At 36.5% G+C, this 24,741-nt stretch overlaps 1 protein-coding gene across 6 annotated transcripts in view; it reads right to left on the bottom strand.

The window, feature by feature from the left end:
- PDLIM5 (PDZ and LIM domain 5) overlaps positions 1 to 24,741 on the bottom strand; it is a 214,603-nt gene that overhangs the window by 74,720 nt on the left and 115,142 nt on the right. For 2 of the 6 annotated variants that reach the window (XM_027116933.1, XM_027116934.1), the window contains exons 5-7: positions 23,579 to 23,997; positions 14,615 to 14,787; positions 14,215 to 14,251 (exon numbers count right to left, since the gene is read on the bottom strand). In XM_027116933.1, coding sequence (XP_026972734.1) covers positions 14,215 to 14,251; positions 14,615 to 14,787; positions 23,579 to 23,997 — 629 coding nt within the window. Of the gene's footprint in view, positions 1 to 12,461; positions 13,674 to 14,214; positions 14,252 to 14,614; positions 14,788 to 23,578; positions 23,998 to 24,741 lie in introns of those variants that run through there. The other 4 variants (XM_027116938.1, XM_027116937.1, XM_027116935.1 and 1 more) reach the window with 4 other exon arrangements.

Genomic DNA, 24,741 nt, shown 5'->3' with positions numbered 1-24,741 from the left:
TAGGACAGTGTAACCCAACAGTAGAAAATGAAAGGAGATAAATTACAAATACCATATTTTGCAACAGACAATAATTATTGTTTGGTTATATACCCATTTTTTTGAACCTGTGGTCTTTTTTCCAGGTTGGTGAAATACTTTGCAGGAATGCATACGATAATATAGGCTAAGTGATTCTATCTAGCTGTAAATGTTTTATTTTTACTTTTTAAAATTAGACTATGCTGTGAAAGCCTTGGTATTCTGTGTTGGGGGGCAAATCTGACTGTTAATTCCTACCTCATGAAGATATGTGAGAATATGAGCCTAGGGAATGATTCCTGATTTCTCTGCATAGCTTACAGAGGAGAGCTTTAGGTAATTTACTCAAATGACATGTGTCCTAATAAGGATGGGCAACACGAGTCCAGTATATTTGTGAAACAGCAATAATGAAGACATGGCAGGTCAGCAAACTGTGTTTCTTCATTCATCTATTTTATGTGGATCCTGTGAATATCTGTGAACAAGCTAAAATGTTTAAAACCTTGCTGTAAAAAGAGTGTTTGGAAGCACTTACGTAGGTTCTGCTTTCTAAACTTTCAATGAATGTACAAAGGCAATAAGATTCTGTTCAAGAAGCAACTTAACATCTGTACCGATGGCCTTCAGCTGCAAATCGCGTGGACATTAGTTAGTGCCAGTGGACAGCCTAGAAGAGGATAGTTTTTTCTATAACTGCTTCAGTTTTGGGTAATGTAACTTGTGACTGGAGTTTGTACTGTTTTCCAACTAAAGGGAGAGGCAGTCACTCCTCCCTTGAGGATTATATTTTAAGTCTTTGAAAACTGGGAAAGCACATCATACATTATAATTCTTAATCATAATATGTGAAAAATCAGAACCCACCATTCCTTGAACGAGAGAAAAGAAAGACTAATAAAAGTATGTTTTGATCATGATAATTTTAGGCATCTTTTTTGCTAAACTAAAATGCTGCTTTATATATTTATATAAGCCTATACAAGCATAAAAAATTTGAAACTGCCTATTACATAAATATTGTACTATAGAAACTGAGAAAATAGTGAACTCAAGAAAATCACACTATAACTTAAAATAAATTGTATGGTGCTTGGCACAATGATATATTTTAGGTATATATGCTTTTAAAAGACTTATTTTTAAATGAAATTTTCTATGGCATCCCATAATTCTCTATACTGGTAGGCCACATATTACTATTAGCTTTCAGTACTAATATCTAACTAATAATATGGCAGCTATTTCTTTTTTTTTTCTTAAGATTTTTAGAAATTTGGTGTAATGTCTGAAACATTTATATTTACATATTTCCATAGAAATAACCCAAAGAAAGTTTAGTATTATTTGTTTGTTTGTTTGTTCTTCTATACTGCAGGTTCTTAATAGTCATCAGGTTTTGTTTTGTTTTTTGTGGTACGCGGGCCTCTCACTGTTGTGGCCTCTCCCATCGCGGAGCACAGGTTCCAGACGCGCAGGCTCAGCCACCATGCATGGCTCATGGGCCCAGCCGCGCCGCAGCATGTGGGATCTTCCCGGACTGGGACACGAATCCGTATTCCTTGCAGCAGCAGGCGGACTCTCAACCACTGCGCCACCAGGGAAGCCCTAGTCATCAGTTTTATACACATCAGTGTATACGTGTCAATCCCAATCGCCCAATACAGCACACCACCATCCCCACCCCACTGCAGTTTTCCCCCCTTGGTGTCCATACGTTTGTTCTCTACATCTGTGTCTCAACTTCTGCCCTGCAAACCAGTTCATCTGCACCATTTTTCTAGGTTCCACATACATGCGTTAATATATTTGTTTTTCTCTTTCTGACTTACTTCACTCTGTATGACAGTCTCTAGATCCATCCACGTCTCAACAAATGACTCAATTTCGTTCCTTTTTATGGCTGAGTAATATTCCATTGTATATATGTACCACACCTTCTTTATCCATTTGCCTGGCGATGGGCATTTAGCTTGCTTCCATGACCTGGCTATTGTAAATAGTGCTGCAATGAACATTGGGGTGCATGTGTCTTTTTGAATTATGGTTTTCTCTGGGTATATGCCCAGTAGTGGGATTGCTGGTAATTCTATTTTCAGTTTTTTAAGGAACCTCCATACTGTTCTCCCAAGTGGCTGTATCAATTTACATTCCCACCAACAGTGCAAGAGGGTTCCCTTTTCTCCACACCCTCTCCAGCATTTGTTGTTTGTAGATTTTCTGATGATGCCCATTCTAACTGGTGAGAGGTGATACCTCATTGTAGTTTTGATTTGCATTTCTCTAAGAATTAGTGATGTTGGACACTTTTCATGTGCTTCTTGGCCATCTGTATGTCTTCTTTGGAGAAATGTCTATTTAGGTCTTCTGCCCATTTTGCATTGGGTTGTTTGTTTTTTTAATATTGAGCTGCATGAGCTGTTTATATATTTTGGAGATTAATCCTCTGTCCGTTGATTCATTTGCAAATATTTTCTCCCATTCTGAGGGCTGTCTTTTTGTCTTGTTTATTGTTTCCTTTGCTGTGCAAAAGCTTTGAAGTTTCATTAGGTCCCATTTATTTTTGGTTTTATTTCCATTACTCTAGGAGGTGGATCAAAAAAGATCTTGCTGTGATTTATGTCAAAGAGTGTTCTTCCTATGTTTTCCTCTAAGAGTTTTATAGTGTCTGGTCTTACACTATAGTTTTATAGTGTCTGGTCTTACATTTAGGTCTCGAATCCATTTTGAGTTTACTTTTGTGTATGGTGTTAGGGAGTGTTCTAATTTCATTCTTTTACATGTAGCTGTCCAGTTTTCCCAGGACCACTTATTGAAGAGGCTGTCTTTTCTCCATTGTATATCCCTGCCTCCTTTGTCATAGATTAGGTGCATGGGATTATCTCTGGGCTTTCTATCTTGTTCCATTGATCTGTGTTTCTGTTTTTGTGCCAGTACCATATTGTCTTGATTACTATAGCTTTGTAGTATAGTCTGAAGTCAGGGAGTCTGATTCCTCCAGCTCCGTTTTTTTCCCTCAAGACTGCTTTGGTTATTCGGGGTCTTTTGTGTCTCCATACAAGTTTTAAGATGATTTGTTCTAGTTCTGTAAAAAATGCCATTGGTAATTTGATAGGGATTACATTGAATCTGTAGATTGCTTTGGATAGTACAGTCATTTTCACAATATTGATTCTTCCAATCCAAGAACATGGTATATCTCTCCATCTGTTTGTATCATCTTTAATTTCTTTCATCAGTGTCTTACTGTTTTCTGCATACAGGTCTTTTGTCTCCCTAGGTAGGTTTATTCCTAGGTATTTTATTCTTTTTGTTGCAATAGTAAATGGGAGTGTTTCCATAATTTTTCTTTCAGATTTTTCATCATTAGTGTATAGGAATGAAAGAGATTACTGTGCATTAATTTTGTAACCTGCAACTTTACCAAATTCATTGATTAGCTCTAGTAGTTTTCTGGTGGCATTTTTAGGTTTCTCTATGTATAGTATCATGTCATTGGCAAACAGTGACAGTTTTACTTCTTTTCCGATCTGTATTCCTTTTATTTCTTTTACTTCTCTGATTGCCGTGGCTAGGACTTCCAAAACTATGTTGAATAATAGTGGTGAGAGTGGACATCCTAGTCTCGTTCTTGATCTTAGAGGAAATGCTTTCAGTTTTTCCCCATTGAGAACGATGTTTGCTGTGGGTTTGTCATATATGGCCTTTATTATGTTGAGGTAGGTTCCCTCTATGCCCACTTTCTGGAGAGTTTTTATCATAAATGGGTGTTGAATTTTGTCAAAAGCTTGTTCTGCATCTATTGAGATGATCATATGGTTTTCATTCTTCAATTTGTTAATATGGTGTATCACATTGAATGATTTGTGAATATTGAAGAACTCTTGCATCCCTGGGATAAATCCCACTGGATCATGGTGTATGATCCTTTTATTGTGTTGTTGGATTCTGTTTGCTACTATTTTGTTGAGGACTTTTGCATCTATGTTCATCAGTGTTATTGGTCTGTAATTTTCTTTTTTTGTAGTATCTTTGTCTGGTTTTGGTATCAGGGTGTTGGTGGCCTCATAGAATGAGTTTGGGAGTGTTCCTTTCTCTGCAATTTTCTGGAAGAGTTTTTTTCCTTTTTTCTTTTTTTTGGCAGTACACAGACCTCTCACTGTTGTGGCCTCTCCCGTTGCGGAGCACAGGCTCCGGAAGCACAGGCTCAGTGGCCGTGGCTCACAGGCCCAGCCGCTCCGCAGCATGTGGGATCTTCCCAGACCAGGGCACAAACCTGTGTCCCCTGCATCGGCAGGTGGACTCCCAACCACTGCGCCACTAGGGAAGCCCTGGAAGAGTTTGAGAAGGATGGGTGTTAGCTCTTCTCTAAATATTTGATAGAATTCACCTGTGAAGCCATCTGGTCCTGGACTTTTGTTTGTTGGAAGATGTTAAATCACAGTTTCAATTTCATTACTTGCGATTGGTCTGTTCATATTTTCTGTTTCTTCCTGATTCAGTCTTGGAAGGTTATACCTTTCTAAGAATTTGTCCATTTCTTCCAGTTTGTACATTTTATTGGCATAGAGTTGCTTGTAGTAGTCTCTTAGGATGCTTTGTATTTCTGATGTGTCTGTTCTAATTTCTCCATTTTCATATCTACTTTTATTGATTTGAGTCCTCTCCTTCTTTTTCTTGATGAGTCTGGCTAAAGGTTTATCAATACTGATTATCTTCTCAAAGAACCAGCTATTAGTTTTATTGATCTTTGCTATTGTTTTCTTTGTTTCTATTTCATTTATTTCTGACCTGATTTTTATGATTTCTTTCCTTCTGCTAACTTTGGGTTTTGTTTGTTCTTCTTTCTCTAGTTCCTTTAGGTGTAAGGTTAGATTGTTTGAGATTTTTCTTGTTTATTGAGGTAGGCTTGTATAGCAATAAACTTCCCTCTTAGAACTGCTTTTGCTGCATCCCACAGGTTTTGGATTGTCGTGTTTTCGTTGTCATTTGTCTCTAGGTATTTTTTGATGTCCTCTTTGATTTCTTCAGTGATCTCTTGGTTATTTAGGAATGTATTGTTTAGCCTCCATGTGTTTGTGTTTTTTACACTTTTTTCCCTATAATTCATTTCTAATCTCATGGCATTGTGGTCAGAAAAGATGCTTGATATGATTTCAATTTTCCTAAATTTACTGAGGCTTGATTTGTGACCCAAGATGTGATCTATCCTGGAGAATGTTCCTTGCATACTAGAGAAGAAAGTGTAATCTGCTGTTTTTGGATGGAATGTCCTATAAATATCAATTAAATCTATCTGGTCTATTGTGTCATTTAAAGTTTCTGTTTCCTTATTTATTTTCATTTTGGATGATCTGTCCATTGGTGTAAGTGAGGTGTTAAAGTCCCCCACTATTACTGTGTTACTGTCTAGTTCCTCTTTTATAGCTGTTAGCAGTTGTCTTATGTATTGAGGTGCTCCTATGTTGGGTGCATATATATTTATAATTGTTATATCTTCTTGGATTGATCCCTTGATCATTATGTAGTGTCCTTCCTTGTCTCTTGTAACAGTCTTTATTTAAAGTCTATTTTATCTAATATGAGTATAGCTACTCCAGCTTTCTTTTGATTTCCATTTGCATGGAATATCTTTTTCCATCCCCTCACTTTCAGTCTGTATGTGTTCCTAGGTCTGAAGTGGGTGTCTTGTAGACAGCATATATATGGATCTTGTTTTCGTATCCATTCAGCAAGCCTGTGTCTTTTGGTTGGAGCATTTAATCCATTCACGTTTAAGCTAATTATCGATATGTATGTTCCTATGACCATTTTCTTAATTCTTTTGGGTTTGTTTTTGTAGGTCCTTTTCTTCTCTTGTGTTTCCCACTTAGAGAACTTCCTTTAGCATTTGTTGTATAGCTGGTTTGGTGGTGCTGAATTCTCTTAGCTTTTGCTTGTCTGTAAAGCTTTTAATTTCTCCATGAAATCTGAATGAGATCCTTGCCAGGTAGAGTAATCTTGGTTGTAGGTTCTTCCCTTTCATCACTTTAAGTATATCATGCCACTCCCTTCTGACTTGTAGAGTTTCTGCTGAGAACTCAGCTGTTAACCTTATGGGAGTTCCCTTGCATGTTATTTTTCGGTTTTCCCTTGACGCTTTCAGTAATTTTTCTTTTTCTTTAATTTTTGCCAATTTGATTGCTATGTGTCTCGCCGTGTTTCTCCTTGGGTTTATCCTGTATGGGACTTGCTGTGGTTCCTGGACTTGGGCAGCTATTTCCTTTCCCATGTTAGGGAAGTTTTCGACTCTCATCTCTTCAAATATTTTCTCTGGTCCTTTCTCTCTCTCTTCTCCTTCTGGGAGCCCTATAATGTGAATGTTGTTGCGTTTAATGTTGTCCCAGAGGTCTCTTAGGCTGTCTTCCTTTTTTTTTTTTTTTTTTTTGCGGTATGCAGGCCGTTCACTGTTGTGGCCTCTCCCGTTGCGGAGCACAGGCTCTGGACGTGCAGGATCAGTGGCCATGGCTCACGGGCCCAGCCACTCCACGGCATATGGGATCCTCCCAGACCGGGGCACGAACACGTGTCCCCTGCATCGGCAGGTGGACTCTCAACCACTGCGCCACCAGGGAAGCCCCTGTCTTCAATTCTTTTCATTCTTTTTTCTTTATTCTGTTTCGCAGTAGTGAATTCCACCATTCTCTCTTCCAGGTCACTTATCCATTCTTCTGCCTCAGTTATTCTGCTATTGATTCCTTCTAGTGTAGTTTTCATTTCAGTTGTTGTGTTGTTCATCTCTGTTTGTTTGTTCTTTAATTCTTCTAGATGTTTGTTAAACATTTCTTGCATCTTCTCGATCTTTGCCTCCATTCTTTTTCCGAGGTCCTGGATCATCTTCACTATCATTATTCTGAATTCTTTTTCAGGAAGGTTGCCTATCTCCACTTCATTTAGTTGTTTTTCTGGGGGTTTATCTTGTTCCTTCATCTGGTACATAGCCCTCTGCCTTTTCATCTTGTCTGTCTTTCTGTGAATGTGTTTTTTGTTCCACAGGCTGCAGGATTGTAGTTCTTCTTGCTTCTGCTCTCTGCCCTCTGGTGGATGACTCACCAGTTAAGAAGATTGTAGAATGGGTCTCATCAATGCTGGTAGGAAAATCCATCCAATCAGGCCAGGGGTTCTATGTGCTCTTGGATGGGTCAGCAGCTGTAACTTTCAGTGTTTTCATAGTCCAGCCAACTCCAAATGACTCTAACCCTGAGGGTCTACAAGCTGCAGGAACAGCTGTTTCTTTTTAATCAATGTTTTAGATTAGACTCTTAACTTTAAATGTTTCCTTAGTAATGATAAAATTTCTGTTGGTTGTTCCAATCACAGCACTAAGCATTTCATTTGCCTGTTTCTAAAATTAGTCAGGTATTGTCACCTCACAGGAGTCACTGAGCTATTCATGTCAAAACAGACCAAAAACACAAAGGAAGATGGATTAAGGAACAAACGTTCATTTAATTAAAAAAAAAAATACCTTGCACAACTACTCAACAGATAATACCAAGGGAAAAGCATCAACTTTTGCCAGTTAGATTGTCCAGAGCACAGTTCTCCTTTCAAGCAGCTTAGGTATGATTCTACTTTACCTTCAGTATAGATATTAATGCCTTGATATTTTTATGAAATTTTGACCTTATGTTGACTTTTTATTAGGTTAAAAGTTACACAGACCATATTGTAAACAATCTCCCTAAAATTTAACAATTAGGGAATTGGAGAAATATGCAATTATATACAGTTGGTACCATTAGTAAGTGCTAATTAGAACCAAATATGGGGGTGGGGGGTGGTGAAGACTACAACAACTTGTGTTAAAAAAGCTTATACTCTAGTTAAGTATACAGGACATGGAGACAAATACCTGTCACCAAATTAGAAAAGGACGCACCACAACAGAGGTAACAATGCTACTTTCAACTGGGTCTAAGTCAGTGACTCTACTGCAGAATAATTTTTTCTTAAATGCTCATCGGCCAAAATGAATATTAATACAGAACGGTAGCTGGTGTGTATTGTGGACTGAATTGTGTCCCTCCCCCAGATGCATGTTGAAGCCCTAACCCTTAATGCAATAGTATTTTTGAGACAGGGCTTATAAAGAGGTAATCAAGGTTAAATGAGGTCATAACGGTTGAGGCCCTAATCCAAAATGACTGGTGTCCTTAAAGGAGGAGAACAGACAGACACCAGAGCTCTTGGAGGGAAGGCCATGTGAGGACCCAGAGAGAATGTGGCCACCTGCAAGCCAGACAGGCCTCACCAGAAACCTACCCCTGCGAGCACCTCGGTCTTAGATGTCTAGCTTCTAGGGCTGGGAGAAAATAAATTTCTGCTGTTTAAGCCATCAAGTTTGGGTATCTTGTTATGGCAGCCTCAGCTGACTAATATAGAATATTTGTAATTTAAGAAGTAGTTCACTAGACATGAAGCTTACACTCCTAACACCCACCTCCAAACTGAATTTGTGTATTTATATACAGCTGACCCTTGAAGAACACGGGTTTGAACTGCACTGGTCCACTCATACGTGGATTTTTTTCACTAAATGCTTGGTTGAATCCATGCGTGTGGAACCACAGAGAGGGAGGGCCGACTCTAAAGTTACATGTGGATCTTTGACTGTACAGGGGTTGGCGCCCCTAACCCCCACTGTGTTCAGGGGGCAACTGTATTTACATACGTAAATATTTACATTTTTATGGTATATTTACATATCTCTTTGTGTATAAACGTCTAGAAAGAAGTAGCATGCCTGTTAGAATGCCTTTTCCTCCCAATTTATATTACACGGAGACTCTGGTATTCAAGGAGCTCGTACTCTAGTTGGGAGATTTAGGACATGCAGACAAGTATCCACAGTACAAATTAGAAACAGAGGTGCCAGGGAGTGGTAAAAACGGCACAACTGCTACTTCAGAAGTGAGGCTCTTTCCGCTGTGGGGCTGGGGCTGGGGGCAGGGCTGGGGCTGGGGGCAGGGTTGGGGTAGGTGTTGGGGTGGGGTTGGGGGTGGGGTGCTGCGGGAAAGGATGTGCAGGCGACGGGCTCAGGAGGCAGCAGGGGAGCTGGGATGAGGGAGCATCTGCGCTTGGCCCGCATTCTCTGGGGCCCAGCACTGGCCGTTCGGGCAGATGACGCTCGATCCCATGGGATTACTCAGAGCACTGCAAGACGGCTGGTCCCCCTGGTCCCCCAGTAGCGCCCTCCTGACCCTGTAAGATCTGTAATATCCCCTTACACATTTCCAAAGGCCACTCAGCAGCAGCGTCTCCCGCAGGAGAGAAGAACTAGAGGTAAACTTTTAAAGATGTGAAGGAAATGGCAGAGGTGCTCAAATAAAACGTATTACATGACCCATTAAATGATTAACACGTGTGATTCTAAAAATGGCATATGGAAAATTACTGCTACAAAACTTATCCTGCCACTCACCAGTTACAAGATCTTATCACATTTGTTCAGAGTTAATCTTAATTTTCTGTCTTGAAGCTTCTTCTTTCATTCATTCATTCATTCATAGAGCCCTGATTATATTTGATTTCTTTCTTTTTTCTTTCTTTTTTTTTTTGCCAGTACACTTGCTTTATTGCAAGGATAAAGAACAAAACCCTACAAACACCAAGGTAGGAAACAAAAGTTATTTATAATAGAAATACCTTTACCTACTCATTACTCCCAGGGTGCTTCTGATGGAATCGACAAACATCCTTTACTCGAGAGAAAGAAAAGTGTCTTTCTTTTGACTTCCACACACGTTTCAGGCTACCCTAAACTGATCTTTCACTTTAATGATCTCCCTAAATAGTGTCTGTGATCTGGTTTCAAAATGTAGGAGAAAGGATGAGAAGTGTCCCAGACAGAGAGAATGATGAGAAGGTGAAGACAAGGCCCACGCTGAAGAGAATGGATACAACTGAGGTCCAAACCAGGACCTAACAGAGCCAGCAAGGTCCTCCCCAGTCAGCCGGCCTGACAGCGACCAGGCTTCCTCTCCACCCTCCCCCCGACCCTCAGTTCACTGCATGTGGGCAGCTACTCACGGAGACTGTGGCCTTGGAGGAGGGGATGGGTGGCTGGAGCTGAGGTGACATGTGAAAACCAAGACAGGTTTTTATAGAGAAGACTAAATTGTCAAATTCATCACTAAATTATGAAGAGAGCATTGTATGTCACATTTCTACACGTGAAAGTTTTGTTTCTGAGTGACTTCATGTGTGTTTAAGGGGCATTCTGTTCCCTACAAATATGTTACCAACATCTACTACATTTCTAGGACTTCAGTGGGTCTCAATGGGAAAAGCATTAAGTTGATCATTATGCCCAGGGCTGGCACTAACTAGGTGGGTATGCTTTATTTAGCAAGTAGATAACCTCCCCGATTCTTCATTTTCTAATTTTACTTGAAGGTGGTTAGATATGATAATTAGACAACTTCCCATTTAAAATGCTGTGGATAGTACTGGGAATGAATATTATTCGCCTCTACGCGTTAAGCGTTGTGTTTTTGGATCACGCTTCCCTTCACATGCCACATTTGGGCCACGCTGTCTTTTTGGTTCTGTGAACCTGCCATGCTCCTTTCCACTTCGGGATTCCCACATTTGTTTCCTCTGCCTTGAGCACTCACCCCAAGCCATCACATGGTTGACCCCTCTTCCTCCCTCAGGTGATGGCATTAAGGTCATCTCCTCAGAAATCCACACAATCTAAGTAATCCCACTCTACCTAAGCCAAACTTCCTTTATATTAACTTATTTTATTATCTTGATAACACAATTATCTTAGATTATCTTGTTTATATATTGATATGCTATTCTTCTGAATCCCTAGCACACATCAGTCCCTGGAATTTAAGCATTCAGTAATTATTCATGTGAAAGAATGAATGCAGGCAACAAATGAATATTTACAATTTATAAGGTTTTAAATCCACATCAGCAACACAACTACTGCAAAATTATTTGTCTTGGGAAATCGATTCATCCTATATTTCAGGGAAAAAAAATGAATAAAAGAAGGGACTGCTACTCTCTTTCTTAACACCACAGTTTTTATTAAACACTCTCTCTAAGACGTTTTTTACCTGAGTCTTCCTAAAGGGCATAATGATGTATAAAAGGAGTAGGTTTCTGTTTCCATAGATAATTGTTTTTCAAGTAGCAAAAAGACTGACTGTGTGGGAGACATTCTATCTTCTGGCTGGTAAAATATTATACGAAAAAAACTGTTGAACATTCTGAAGAGTAACTTTCTAATTTTACATGAAAAACAAGCCTGTGATAAAGAAAGTCTGTATAAGAGAGACAAACAAAAACAAGCTATAAATTAGGTCACTAGACTTACAACAATATTTTTGCAAGAAGTTTTTATAAGTTTTGGCTAGCTTTTAAGCTTGGACTATAAGATGTCCCAGGAGGCTAAATGAGCACAGGAATTTATCCTCTGACAGGGTCAAATGGAATGTCCTTAAGATCCTGGCTGAACATTTACCCTCATGCTCAAATGTAGATCATTCCATTTACCTAAATCTATGCTTTCAGTAAGACATCAAGTATTTTATCTTTAATTAGGCAAGGCATTAAACTCCTATTTTCAACTGCACCTATTTCAAGTTATAAAGCTCTACATACATGCATACATACGTTCTCTTGTCTTTATTAAGGAAAAACTCTTTTATTTACCTAAAATGCTCTTTCTTTCTCTCAACTCTGAAGTTATTCTAGAAATTTGGTTCTTGGTGTAAAATACCATGTTTACTCTACCCAGACCGTTTATTTTCATGAGAATTTGATTCTTCTTTCAAGCATCATCTTTTGAGATCAATGAAGAATTAAAGGGTATAGGAAAAGCTGGTGTAAGTAAATAGATTTTCTTACAGAGGCCAGAGACACAGTGGTAACTGGGATTGATGTCAGAAACATAAAATCATAAGAAGCATCTGAAAAAGTACTGATATAATTAAAAGAAAGACATCGTAATATATTATATAGTAAAAATGAACATAGATAAATCCTAGAATTATTTTAAAAAATGCATCTGGCATGCCAAATTTTAAATAGTAATCACTAACTGAAACTAATGTTAGTTTCTCAAAATTATCAGGCAGTTTTCCTACTTTACAGTGACATTAAAATCAAGAAAACCTGGAAAAATAAAAACGGAACCTTGAATGCAAGCAAAGATGCTTCAGTAATAATTTTCATACAAAGCCTCATTCTATGTTGTGCCCCAGTCTAACTGATCTTACCTGTTACTCACATAAGACGTTATGTAAAATAATGAAACAATGCAGGAAAAAAAATATGGATCTTTGTCATATTCCACACTCACATTTTAGCAACCTCACAAAATTAAAAACGTTGTCCAAATTAAATGTCAGGAGAATTATTTATTTTACCAAAGTGATAATGTATGTCTTGAAAGGCTCGTTACTAGCTTCAAGGAAACAGAAAACAACTACAAAGCTAAGTTAAAGGCAACTTTATTACAATACTTTTCCAAACTTCAAAATGCATTTATTATTGAATTTAATCTAATATATAATACATTATATTACAAGACAGAAAGCATTTCTGGTCAGATATTTAGCTTGCATGTAAAGCCCAATACAAGAGCTTCCTTGGAACAGCAATAATGCATAATAGTTTATATCACTAAGTAAAATATTTCTCTGATGTTGCATAAAGAATCATTCATATTGCAATTTATTTTATGTTCATTTCCCCTGATTTAGAAATAAAGCAAAGCTATCTTTTCTTCAACTTACTAGCTTATACCTAGAAGTTGTCTATATCCTAAACACATCCACCAGCTTAGAAATAATTGCTTTGGTAGAAAACAGGACTTTTAAAACTAACGAAACCAAACGAACACTATTATTTCCCCATTGCAAACAGGGGCAGAATTCTCTTCTTTCCTTTTTTGGGAGCCAAATCTGGGCCCTCCTGCTCTTCAGACAGTCACCCTCAATAGTTTCTGCTTTACAAAAATACCCAAATCTGTAATGAACTCTATTCTAACAAAGTCATTTCTCTTTTATCTTGCCTCCTCATATTTGCTTACTTAGAAGCGTTTACAGCCCACTTTGAACATTACGTAATAATGAACTTTACAATAAAGTAACCTTGGGAAATGCAGTAACATAAAGGAAGTATTTTCCAAATTAGACAAGGACATTATTTGCTCATCTACCTCTGCTTCAACCAACCAACCAGATTCCACTTACGAAAATAATTCCTTTTCCAAGGTTACTCCTATAATAACAATAAAAACAGATGTAAATCCACTGAATCAATCTGGCTCCTTACTTCGCTCTCTCGGTTTAACATTTGTGAGCTACCAACTAGCACAAAACGTGTTCATCCTCCTCGTTTTCACAATGGCAGGAAATGGTTAGAGAAGTATAGAAAAGATTCTATTTTGTCTTTCATAAGGCAAATTTAAAATGGATTTTGCTATGAAGTTGGAGGAAAAGAAAAAGGGAACGAAAAGGCATGTGCTGGCTGCTCTTGGGGCAAGGTTCATAAATCACTGTACGTTAAGAGCGCGTGCTGAAACTTCATGGTGCCAGTCACGTAATTTTGTGTATTTGGGACTAAAGACGTGAAGGGGTGTCTTTTCCCTGCGGAAATAAAAAGAAAAGAAAGAAGAAAAGAGAGTGATAGAAGAGTCACAAGAAAGAGAAAGAAAAGGTTTCTACACTTAGATCACCATGCAGAAAACGTGCCTTCCAAAAGCTTAATTTCACAGAGCTGTTTTGTTTAACAGCGAAGATTTCAAGGGTAGAGCATGTTTAGAAGTACAGAAATTAATCTCTAGAGCCCTCTTGGAAACGTCCATTTTTTTCCCCAAACAAAGCGACTGCAAGACAACATACGAACTCATTCACAAACATCTGTAGTGTTAGCAAAGCGCCCCCAGATATACCCTTCTGCCCACTCACTTCAATACTGAAGAAAACAAGCCACAGACAAAAAATCCAAACAGCATCAACTAATTTAAAAATCTGTAAGTTGTACATTTCAGTCCCACAAAAGGCACCGAAGTTAAGCTTAGCTCCTAGGTGCAAAGACAAAATGCCATACCATTCACTTGAAAAACCACAAATTGAGACCATTCATAAAAGGAAAGCATTCAATTTACCAAAAGAAAGGACAACTTACTTTGCCTTCTTTGTATTATCAGTTTCAGATTCTTTCACTGAAATAAAATAAGCAATATCCAATGTCAGTTTGCTTCTTTTTAACTTTAAAATCACTTAAGCAATTACCTGTATCGATTAATACCAAATGGTCAAGTTACACAGAGCCGCTAAAAAAGTTCCTTATCACGTTGGCATTGGCTATACGCTATAGTCAGTACTATGACTACTACTACTGCTACACTTTTCAATATAACTCTCCTGAGCTGGTTGCTTATTTACAGTACCACTGTGCATGGCATAATTTAAAAGCAAACTGTCTCAGGAAAATTACTATTTTCCAATAACTGTCCATCAGTCTAAATGCCACTCTCTGTGGCAGAGAAATATTCATCCATTAGAATCCCTAGGTATTCACTTACTACGTTCAGTCCCAGTGATCTGGGCGAGGATTCGGAAAGAGCGAGACTGAGTCGTTCCAGTCCTTGGACGCCAGTCTTCAGTATCTTCAATCAGTCTCTTCTTACTGGCATCACTGTGAGTAGGTATGTGATAAAACTCTGTATAACGATCCATAATGTGTTTTCTTGGTGGGCTAGGGTTCAAAAGGAAAAAAAAGGATTAAAGTATTTATAATTACGTTAAGAACAAAATAACTTCTCCCATATTATTTATAACTTATACATTTAATCCTCAATGTTCCTTTTGTGTATTTTGCTTTTTCAAGGATACTCAGTAACAATTTTTCTTAAAAAAAGAAAGCATCCTTCTAAAATAGAGTAGACTAGGTTATTTTTTTAAATTAGTCTTAAAAAAGGTACTTATATGCTAATATAAAATAATAGTATAGATGGCTATTCAACAGAAAGGTTACCGTTTGGGTAGGATTTTCCTTTTAATTGACAGAAGAAGGCAGCAGAAGAGAGATTTCAACATGAAGAAAAGGAAAAGAAAAGAATAAGAAAAGAAGGAAAATAACAAGAAATTGCAAAGTCCACAGTAATTAAAATCAAACAATTCAAAATTACTGGTATTGTTCATCTTATGGCTAACGAAGCAGATATGGACTACATCCACAACCACTGTTAAATACCCATATGCTGCTAAAATATGTTGGCTTTCACAAAATTAAATGGTCATTTCTTCACTGGGCCCAGAAGCCATGAATGGTGTGGTACAGGCTAAACCAACCATTCCAAACACAATTTTGAAAAGGGTCAGAACTTATTTTCTACAGTATTCTCATTTATGTGTACAGATATCCCTGACCCTAAATAAAGCTGGGTGCAGGATCACTGCTGTACAGAGCTGTGGTCTATCAGAAACCAATGAAATATTTATCAAAAGACCAAGATATGAATTGTGGCTCTATGACTTTTGACTAGTCAATCTCACTGAGCCTCAGTTTTTTCATTTATAAGACTATCACATATAAAGTAGCACTGTTCTCAGGATTAAATGAAATAATATATGTGAAAGGGATGTGTAAACTACGGAGTTCAAGAACTTTGAGTTTGCTAAGACTATTCATTTTTCTATTAAGAAAGCATAAATACCAATATTACGGAATTTACAATGTACATTATTGTATTAACACGTTAACCTAAGATCTAGGTAACTTTATAAATACTCCTCCCTTCTCAACCCCGCCCCCCAAATAGGATAAATGCAAACTAAATTATGAGTTTCGTTTCAGAAGAGAAGAAGGAACCTGAGCCTGGACTAGCAGACAAATGGCACAAGATCCAAGCAGAGAAAGTACCCTAAGAGTGCCAGATGTGTGTGGCAACACCTGCTAGGTTAACTCACTGCTAAAAAATCACATTGCTGTCAGAATGCCACGTGACTGGTGTCATTGTAATAGGGATACCATCAAAAACTGTCTCAGCACACTAGAACCGTTTTTGCCCAGTGACATGGTAGAATTAACGTTAACACTAGCTTTACAGTCAGACAGGTAGTAGTTCTAAGCATACATCCTCCATTCAGTGTGTATTTTATGCAAGTCATTTAACTTCTCCAAGTCTCGATTTTTACCACCTGAGAAATGGGGATTGCATCTATTTTAAAGGGTTGTTTTGAGGAATAAATAAGGTAGGTAAAGTATGTAAAAGTGCTTTCCACACTAACACAAAGTAACATAATGTGTTCTTTTATGATTATTAGAAAAATTATTTGCAATGCATGTTCTAAGACTACAAGTCATCATATATATAAAAACAGAATCAATAGTATTTACACATAATACTAATAATAGTATTTTAATAGTATTTAATGGTATATTTAGTAGCATATTTTAATAGTAATTCTAATTATTATTTATGATAAAATTTTAATATTCCAGGAGTGAAATACCTAAAATACCTTTTACTGATATTGAACAAAACCTCCTAACCCTTTTTAAAATAGACATAATTTTCTTTAATTACAAAATAATAGACATACGCTATTTCATAAATACACTGTCTCTGGCAGATTCCCAAACAGACAACACTTTATCTTATGCAATTACTTGAAAAACTTTATAATTAAGCTACTAAACTTATAGTTTTAAATTTCTCTATAGTCAGTAAGTGTTTACTCTTAAATGGTGCCAATTTCAGCTATAAGACTATTTTATCCTCTATAAAAGGTTTGGACTATAAAAATACAAAAAAATAGTGTTAAGCTAAGACACCAAGATTAATAAAATGTCACCACTTAAGAATATTTTTTAGCCACAACACACTTGTGAAAAGTACAGTGCGTCTTAGACTCTTTTGTGACATTCACCACAGCTTAAGGTCTGTGTCAAGTGATAGAAAGTTTCTAAACGTTTACTGCCTTTGAAACTCTCATGACTATGATTAAAGAAGGGAATAATCTCAATAATTTGATTTTTTGAAATGTATTTGGGATAGAATATAAATTCAACTATCAAGAGCAAACAATTTATTTCAAAATACAGACATTCAAAATTAGCAAATTTATTCAAAATTTTAAAAAATATTAAACACGGGAGGCCCCAACCATATCTCTAACTCCAGTATATACTGTCTATAATAATAATCTATCTTTCTGAAGGTTTAGCTTTCTAGCATGGAAAACAAGTTTCCTAGGCTCCTAATATATTTGAAAATTCTAAGCAATGAGAAGAGACTAACAAAATTTGGTGATGGTGTTAAGTTGAAAGCCAGATGAAAAGTTGCAGAGAGACAATGATGAAAATTAGAAAAGAAACCACTGATGAGGTACTTACACAGTGCCAGGGTTACTGAAGGAGGAATAACACACACACAGAAAGATGTGATAGAGTAGAGAAGACAGTGATGTTCCCAGGATGATGGGCAACAAAGATGAGGCCAAAAAAAAAAGAAGAAAAAATGAAATAACAAAATTCGAAAAAATGAAGACATTACACCAAACATCATGCTTCAAAATAATCACGTAAATGCAGACAAACAAAAATGAACAAGTGTTAGTCAAAATTCTGTTACACTGTTATTATTTGGAGAACAGTTTCATCTGTATTTGTTTGTTTCCAAAAAACACTGAAAAGTATTTTATATATTAATGCTAGTTGAAGTCTCAAGTTACTAATACCAAGAAAGATTCACTATTTAAAATTTTTTTCTAGGTTTTTATAAAATTTATTTTAGAGTGAATCCAAATTCCTACCATGGTTCCTAATAAAAGGCAGAGATTAAAATATAAATAAGATGTCAGATATAGAAACAGATCATTTTAGAATCACTTTTAAAATCAGAGCAGACTAAGAGAAAATCTTTCAGTCTCACGTAAGATAAGAAGTATACATTACTAATAGCAAGTGTAATCTTCTCACATAAATTATCCTGAGCCATACATTATAAAGGAATAATATGCTATATGAAAATTTTCTCTTATTTTTTAAAATGAAGTGATTATGATGAAAAATATATGAAGCAGTGGGTCATAAATAATAGTCTATTACTCAATTTTCATACTCTCCCCTGTCCATCGTTACCACCGCCCTCATTCAGAAGCAAATTCCAGGAAGTTTAGAGCTCACTTGGAGGAACTCCAGAGTTCTGTGTTATCAGCAACCTAATTATTGCCCAGAAAGGCATGTTTGATATGATAAAAGAACTAGGTTAATAACACCTAAAGAGGAAAGACATAATTCATTCATATAGCCTATTAAGCATAAAATCATTAAAAACAAATATATTCACATTCTATTATGTATAGAGACGATGAAAGTATAAAATGCTACACAGCTTCTCTACGCATTGTTGAATCAATCCTACCGCAATGATGTTTAGTCAGAGTAACTAATTACTCATTATAAACGCAGTGAGAAAAGCTGCCTACCAGTTTGAATACTAAGACTGTGCATTGTAGCTAAGCGGTATTTCCACACGTCAAAGTCAGTTTCATTAACTCAATAAAGGGCTGAGTTTTGCTGAGTGGGGGTGAGATGCAGGATTAAGTTAATCTCAGTAATTTATGGGTATTTAGTCTTCTCTAAACCATAATGCAAAGCATTCTCTCCTCTGCCTTGCTATTTTAAATAGTAGGGAAACAGTTTTTCAAAATAACCTCCTCTGAATCACCTCAGAATAAAATCTTAGATATATATTTAAACATTTTAAAATTTAGGGAAGAAGTTTTATGTCAAAATGAAGTTGGGGGGAAATATTCTATGATGTGGTAAGGGGTAGCCAGCAGAGGGTTGATTAGTTAAAACCTGAAGATGCCAATTTTAATACTTTGAACAGATATTTTCATGAATTTTAGAAAATGTGCCCAAGTGGAATAGCCCATCATACACCACAGTGGCATTTGTGCCAACGTGACAAGTCAGATGACGTGGCTTTTCACCCTAGCTACGCCACCCACTTCCTCTGTGCCTGGACAAGCTGCAATCCCCAAGAAGCCTCCTTTTCCTCAATGGTGAAATGGATTACAATGTCTTCATCTCTCAGAATTCTTGTAAGGGTGTATGTTTTTGTATTTGAAAGCACTCTGAAAACTATACAAATACAGATTTGTTGTTAGAATAGATCCTCCAGCGATTCAACATAGAAAAAGTATCAAACCCAACGGTAGTTTATGCACATTATTCACTCATGTAGCCTCAATTCACTCAATTTATCCTCAAGTCTATAACCATGAAAAACAAATACTAATTCAAAGTAACAGAAATAAGCCTAGGGCACAAACAGGTGACAGAACCAAAAATTTGGCAAGACACACCAAAATTTGGCTTCAAAAAACCCTAGGCTTGAATCTTAGCTCTATCACTTGAGAATTCAATCACATACTGCATTTAAAAACATCTAGCACAATGCTTAGTAATAATGAAAAAATTAATGAATCTTAATCTGCATTCTAAAAAATGTATATTTAACCTAAATGCTTAAATTTATTTTTCCAAGTCCCATTTTTTTCCCCTTTATAAGTCAAATTGTTACACTGGAATCTAGTAACTAGTGGAAATCTTTGTGTACAGAATTTAACTTTAAATAGACAAACAATACATCAGGGCTTGGGGGTGTTTCTCTAGTGCATTGTGCAATATTCTTATGTGTCTATAACATGAAACTCTTCAATTAGTGAGATCATAGCCACGCTGGAAGAAAGTTGCTCTAATAATTCAATAGTTAATCCCTCCAGTGTGTCTAAGATAGATATTCCATATTTCCAATTCTACTCCAGAGTAGGATGATAAGGAAATTTCAGCACATGCTCAGAATCATCATAACATAAAATTAATTTAAGTTCTTACCTAATGTGATTTTTATCTATTTTTAAAGCTAGTAATCACCAGTTTATCATCAATACCAACAGACACAAAAGCAAGGTTTTGAAGTTATACCACAGTTATTTTCAATGCCTATGCCAACTACCTGTGACACTTAACAAGCTGGTACTTAACTCTCTTAACAAATTCCAAGGTGCACAGAATTTTTATCATCCAGTGACACACAACTGCATATATAGAGTTCTCAAACTTTCAATAACACTGGCTGAAAAATCGAAATGGTTCTTAAAGATTTTACCTGGGAAATATTGGGTTTTGATATGAATTTGGAAAACAACTCAGTTTTATATGTACTATTCAATAGTGGTACATATGTTTATGCTTTACATTCTATCTTTATCTTTGTATTCTAATAGTCTTGACTGATACAAATTACCCCGAACATTACCTCTTTTAAACCATTACACAGCAAACCCCACATATATTTTATGATAAAAGTTAAACACTACTATTTACTACCATAAAGGAATTCACCACAACACAGCAATGCAAAACCAAACTTATTGAAAAGGCTAAATGTGGTTATTCTAAATTACAGCTATTTTGCAAAATTTAGCCTAATTTTGCAAAAATCGGGCATTCATGCTGTTTACTCATATATAAGTCACCATATTTTCTCTCCAGTAATGTGGATACTAACTCTGTCACTTTTGTTTTCTGTAAAGAGAAAAGCATTTAAAAATATTACTGTCATATCATGTTTTGTATCTTCCAAGGCCAGGTTCTTCAAAATCCCACATAAGAGCTGTTAGAAGAAACTGCAGTCCAATGAAATTAAAATTAATTAAGGATGCATGAAAGACTTACCTCTTGAAAGCAGTGGCACATTATAATGCAAGGGCATATGGAAAGGGAAAAGGTAAATCAGTTAAACTACTTGATGTAAAATAGACTCCTTTCCAGTTTGGAATATAAAGTTCCATTTTGCTCTAAGTAGAGTAAGGAGAGTAATAAAGAAGACAGTAAGCCAAAACTAAAAATTAATCTATGTACAAGATGGACTAAAAATTTCTTAGAAGTACCTTGTTCATTATTACTTATAAGAAGGAATAGGAATGTTAACGTAGTATTATTAAGAAATATTATAAAGATAGCAACACAATCGTTAGATTTCATACCATTAGGATGAATAACTATTTCTCAGTAATGATGCATAATTCATAAGCACTTATTTGTCTTATGTTTATTAATCCTAGACAAATTTGGGTGGGATGCCTATAAATCACTTAAAAACTAATAGTCCTCCTGCTTTGAAGAAAAAGATAACTTATGCATTTAACTTCACATCCTCCTAAACTCCTAAATTTTTGGTTACTGGCATGTATTAGTTATAAAATAAAAAGTAATTCATAAAAAGTAACAACTCTCTCTTTAAAAAAAAGGAACAACCCTCAACTGTGAAAGAGTTTTGCTGAAGATCTTTTGTCACACTATAAAAATGTGGAAAATTCAATAATCACATCATTAGTAAAAACGCTGACAGCGATTTCAGGAAAATAGTTTGACACCGGATGCAGGAAATTCATCAATATCACAAAACACCTGCTCTTCAAAATGACACATCACTGACTAGTAAATAGTAAAATGTGTGATGTATTTTCGATTTTTCTGCTCTAAATGTAGTAAGAGAAAGAGCACTGCAAATATGTCTCAGAACTTCATAGATACTTTGTTTTCAAGTTTTCATCGTGCTAACATATCTGGACAACATCTGAAATTAAGCTATTTTTAAATGCAATCAATTTACGAATCCAAAGCAGTAATTTGCTTGTTAATGATGCAAAATATGTAATAATCCCTTCTGTCCTGAACCTTGTGCAGCGCTGAACACCAGGCATGTGCTCGATAACCACATGTCGACTGATTAAGAAGCCACTGTAGGGACCCTGTAACCATACCTCTGCTGCCTACAGCTTCAGTTGAAAAATAATAAGCTTTAAATCATTTCAAGTTTGATCACCAAAGCTGTACTCATAAAACACAATTTCAGCTTGGTATTTTCACATGTTTTCAATGTAGTACCTTTCCGTAACCTCAATTTGCTTTTATCTCTACAAGTTTCCATTAAGAAGGCTTTCTTATAAAATTTCAAGAAATGTTAGCAAGGAGAAAAGATTTTAACTCAAATACTTCCTTCAAAGGACTTTTTTCTACTGAGCCTGGAATTTAACAAACACAAGAAACTTCTGCTTTTAGTTTTCTGTGGGGCTAGCATTTGACAGGCAGCATCTGTTTTTTCAAGGTACTACTTTGATTACTCTAAAATCTATTGTCTTAAAAAAGACATACCAAAAAAAATATAACCAAACGCATCTCAACACTACATACTACTTCTCTTCCTCACATGAAAGAAGAGGTAACTTAGGACACTAGTTTTCCTCAATTTATACATCGAAACTTTCAAAAGCCATCCACCACCACAAAACCGCATGTAGGGCCCAGTAGCTGTCCTTCCAGACCTGCCCCTTCCTCTCAGCAACAGCCTGGAACCCTGCCACCTTCTTTTTCAAAGCCCCCAAGTTGCCATGGCAGCAGTGCTATGAAAGCACAGCCCCTTCATTACATGAATTAACATTCAGAAGGGATTATCTCAGAAAGGACCTATCTACACAATTATTTTAATTATATTTTCCTGGGAACCGGCATTGGTAAAAACAATCACGCATGCAGATTATTTCCTTTTGTTTTCCTTTTAAAAGACACTTTTGTCACAATAAATCTGATCAAAATGATTTTACAAAAATGACTTTGGCTTAAAGTACGGTCACTGGATTCCAAAAAGAATAAAATAACCGTCTATAAATGGAGGCTGCTGAAAACAGACTTCAACCAGTTTTTAAAAAATCTGTACCATAAAGAGGGAAAAATGATAAGGAATGGATTTTCAAAAAATTCTGCTAACATTATATATTTAGTGTCCACTGCTTTAAATTTTAGAAATATTTTTACAGTGAAATATCCTCTAATTTGCTTATGATATTTTTTAAGCATCCTTTAATGTTACTGTCCTCTCATCACTGTTTGATTTTAAAGACGAAATTCCAGCATAAGTTTATCTGAAAAGAATGTTGCTTAGCTAGCTGACCTAAGCTAATGCATCATACATAGACATGAGTCAAAACTAAATTTGTTTTCTGTCTTAAAACTACTTCCTAGAAAAAAAGCTTCTTACAGACTTCTCATTTCCTCTCTTTAGCATGAGATACATAAACTGACACGACTGCAACCACTCTGTTTCAACTTTTGGTGGCTCATAAAAGGATGGAAAAATTGAGGAAGAAAGATTCAAGGTTTGCCTTGCATTATAAGGGCCAGCTGCTCCACGTTGTGCCAGGACTTGGAGAAAAAGAGTTACAGAGTCTGTTACATGGTTCATAACAGGTCAAAATGCATAATTAGGTCTGGATTAACCTATAATCGCCTTGCAGAAAGTGTTGTATTGTATGTAACATAACGCTACATGTTAATGAAGCAAATGAAACCTTCATCTCCCTCCCTTCAAAGAACAGCTGATTTTGGAGGGGATGGAAATTAAGTTTTGCTTGGAAATTGCCTGAAAGAAGAGTTTTGATAAGAGCAGAAAGCACCCTTGGCCACCTACCCATTTTGCTGTTTACTGTCACCCTGGGATCCTCTTCTCTGTCCCTCCGCTAGCTCCTGGGCAGTCTCGGCACACACGCTGGTGACTGTGGGCTGCCGTGGGACATTAACTGCAGGTTTACCAGCGCTCAGTGCAGATGACCGCTGGTCAGCACTAACACTGGCATTAGCATGCGGTCCAGATGCAGCCAATGGGGGAGGAGTGACAGCGGCCCCGGGTGCAGGGGAAGCATGTGATGAAGTGGTCGCATGGGCTGGGGTGAAGGCGGACGATGGTGATGGGATGGATGTGACTTTTGGTGAAGACACAGAACCAAAGGGTCGTGGTGCCTTATTGTAGGCCATGTTGGTTGTGGAAGTGACTTTGGACACAGCAGGAGATGGAATGGGCACAGGTTTAACTACTTCTTTAGGTTCTCCCTATGTAAAATAAAAATAAACACACACAAAAACAGGCCAAAGACATGCAAAATAGATCCACTGAAAAGAACACACAGCTAGTTTGTAAAAAGACAAACACAATCATGTTAGCAGGCCAAACTTCACACGTTTTCAGATAAAAACAATGAGTTGATATAACACAGTATGCATGCCAACTGGTCCCAACATGCATAACGTGGATGCACATACTGAGTAGATTTTTTTTTTTTAATAAAAATGAAAGGAGTTCAAAATATTTAGGAAGTAGATTAGAAAAGTTATCAAAAAGCCTAAAGGCCAAAATAAGTACCAATTCAGACATATTCCAAAGGAAAATTTTCTAAATACCCCACAGTAAACAAAACATCACTAACCAAAATATTTATTTTAAAATATCCAGAGTCTCAATTATAATTCCATCTTTCAAACCTGTTTAATTACTCTCCAGAGTACAATTATTTGATTCATGCAGAAGCAGCAGCACATTTCTAACTCAATTAAAAACAAAACAAAACCACCGAAGGAATGTTCATTTTCATCTGACCCAGAAATGTGCACATTCTAATTATTTTGAATCAAAAAATCGCTCCTTAAAAAAAAAACTCAACAAAAAAAGCAAACAAATCAACAAAACAAAATCAATTCTTTCCCTTTCCTGTAATCCACCTGTTGTTTCTCTCTCTGGAATGTTGTGAGATATCACTAAAGATGGAATAAATTTCTTCCCTTTTCTAAAATAAATAT

The sequence above is a fragment of the Aethalodelphis obliquidens genome, unplaced genomic scaffold (assembly GCF_003676395.1).
Source record: "Aethalodelphis obliquidens isolate GAN/ISIS:26980383/991018 unplaced genomic scaffold, ASM367639v1 scaffold17, whole genome shotgun sequence".
NCBI classification, from domain to species: Eukaryota; Metazoa; Chordata; class Mammalia; order Artiodactyla; family Delphinidae; genus Aethalodelphis; species Aethalodelphis obliquidens.
The sequence above is the reverse complement of the archived record's forward strand: the minus strand, read 5'-3'. Positions and strand labels throughout refer to the sequence as shown.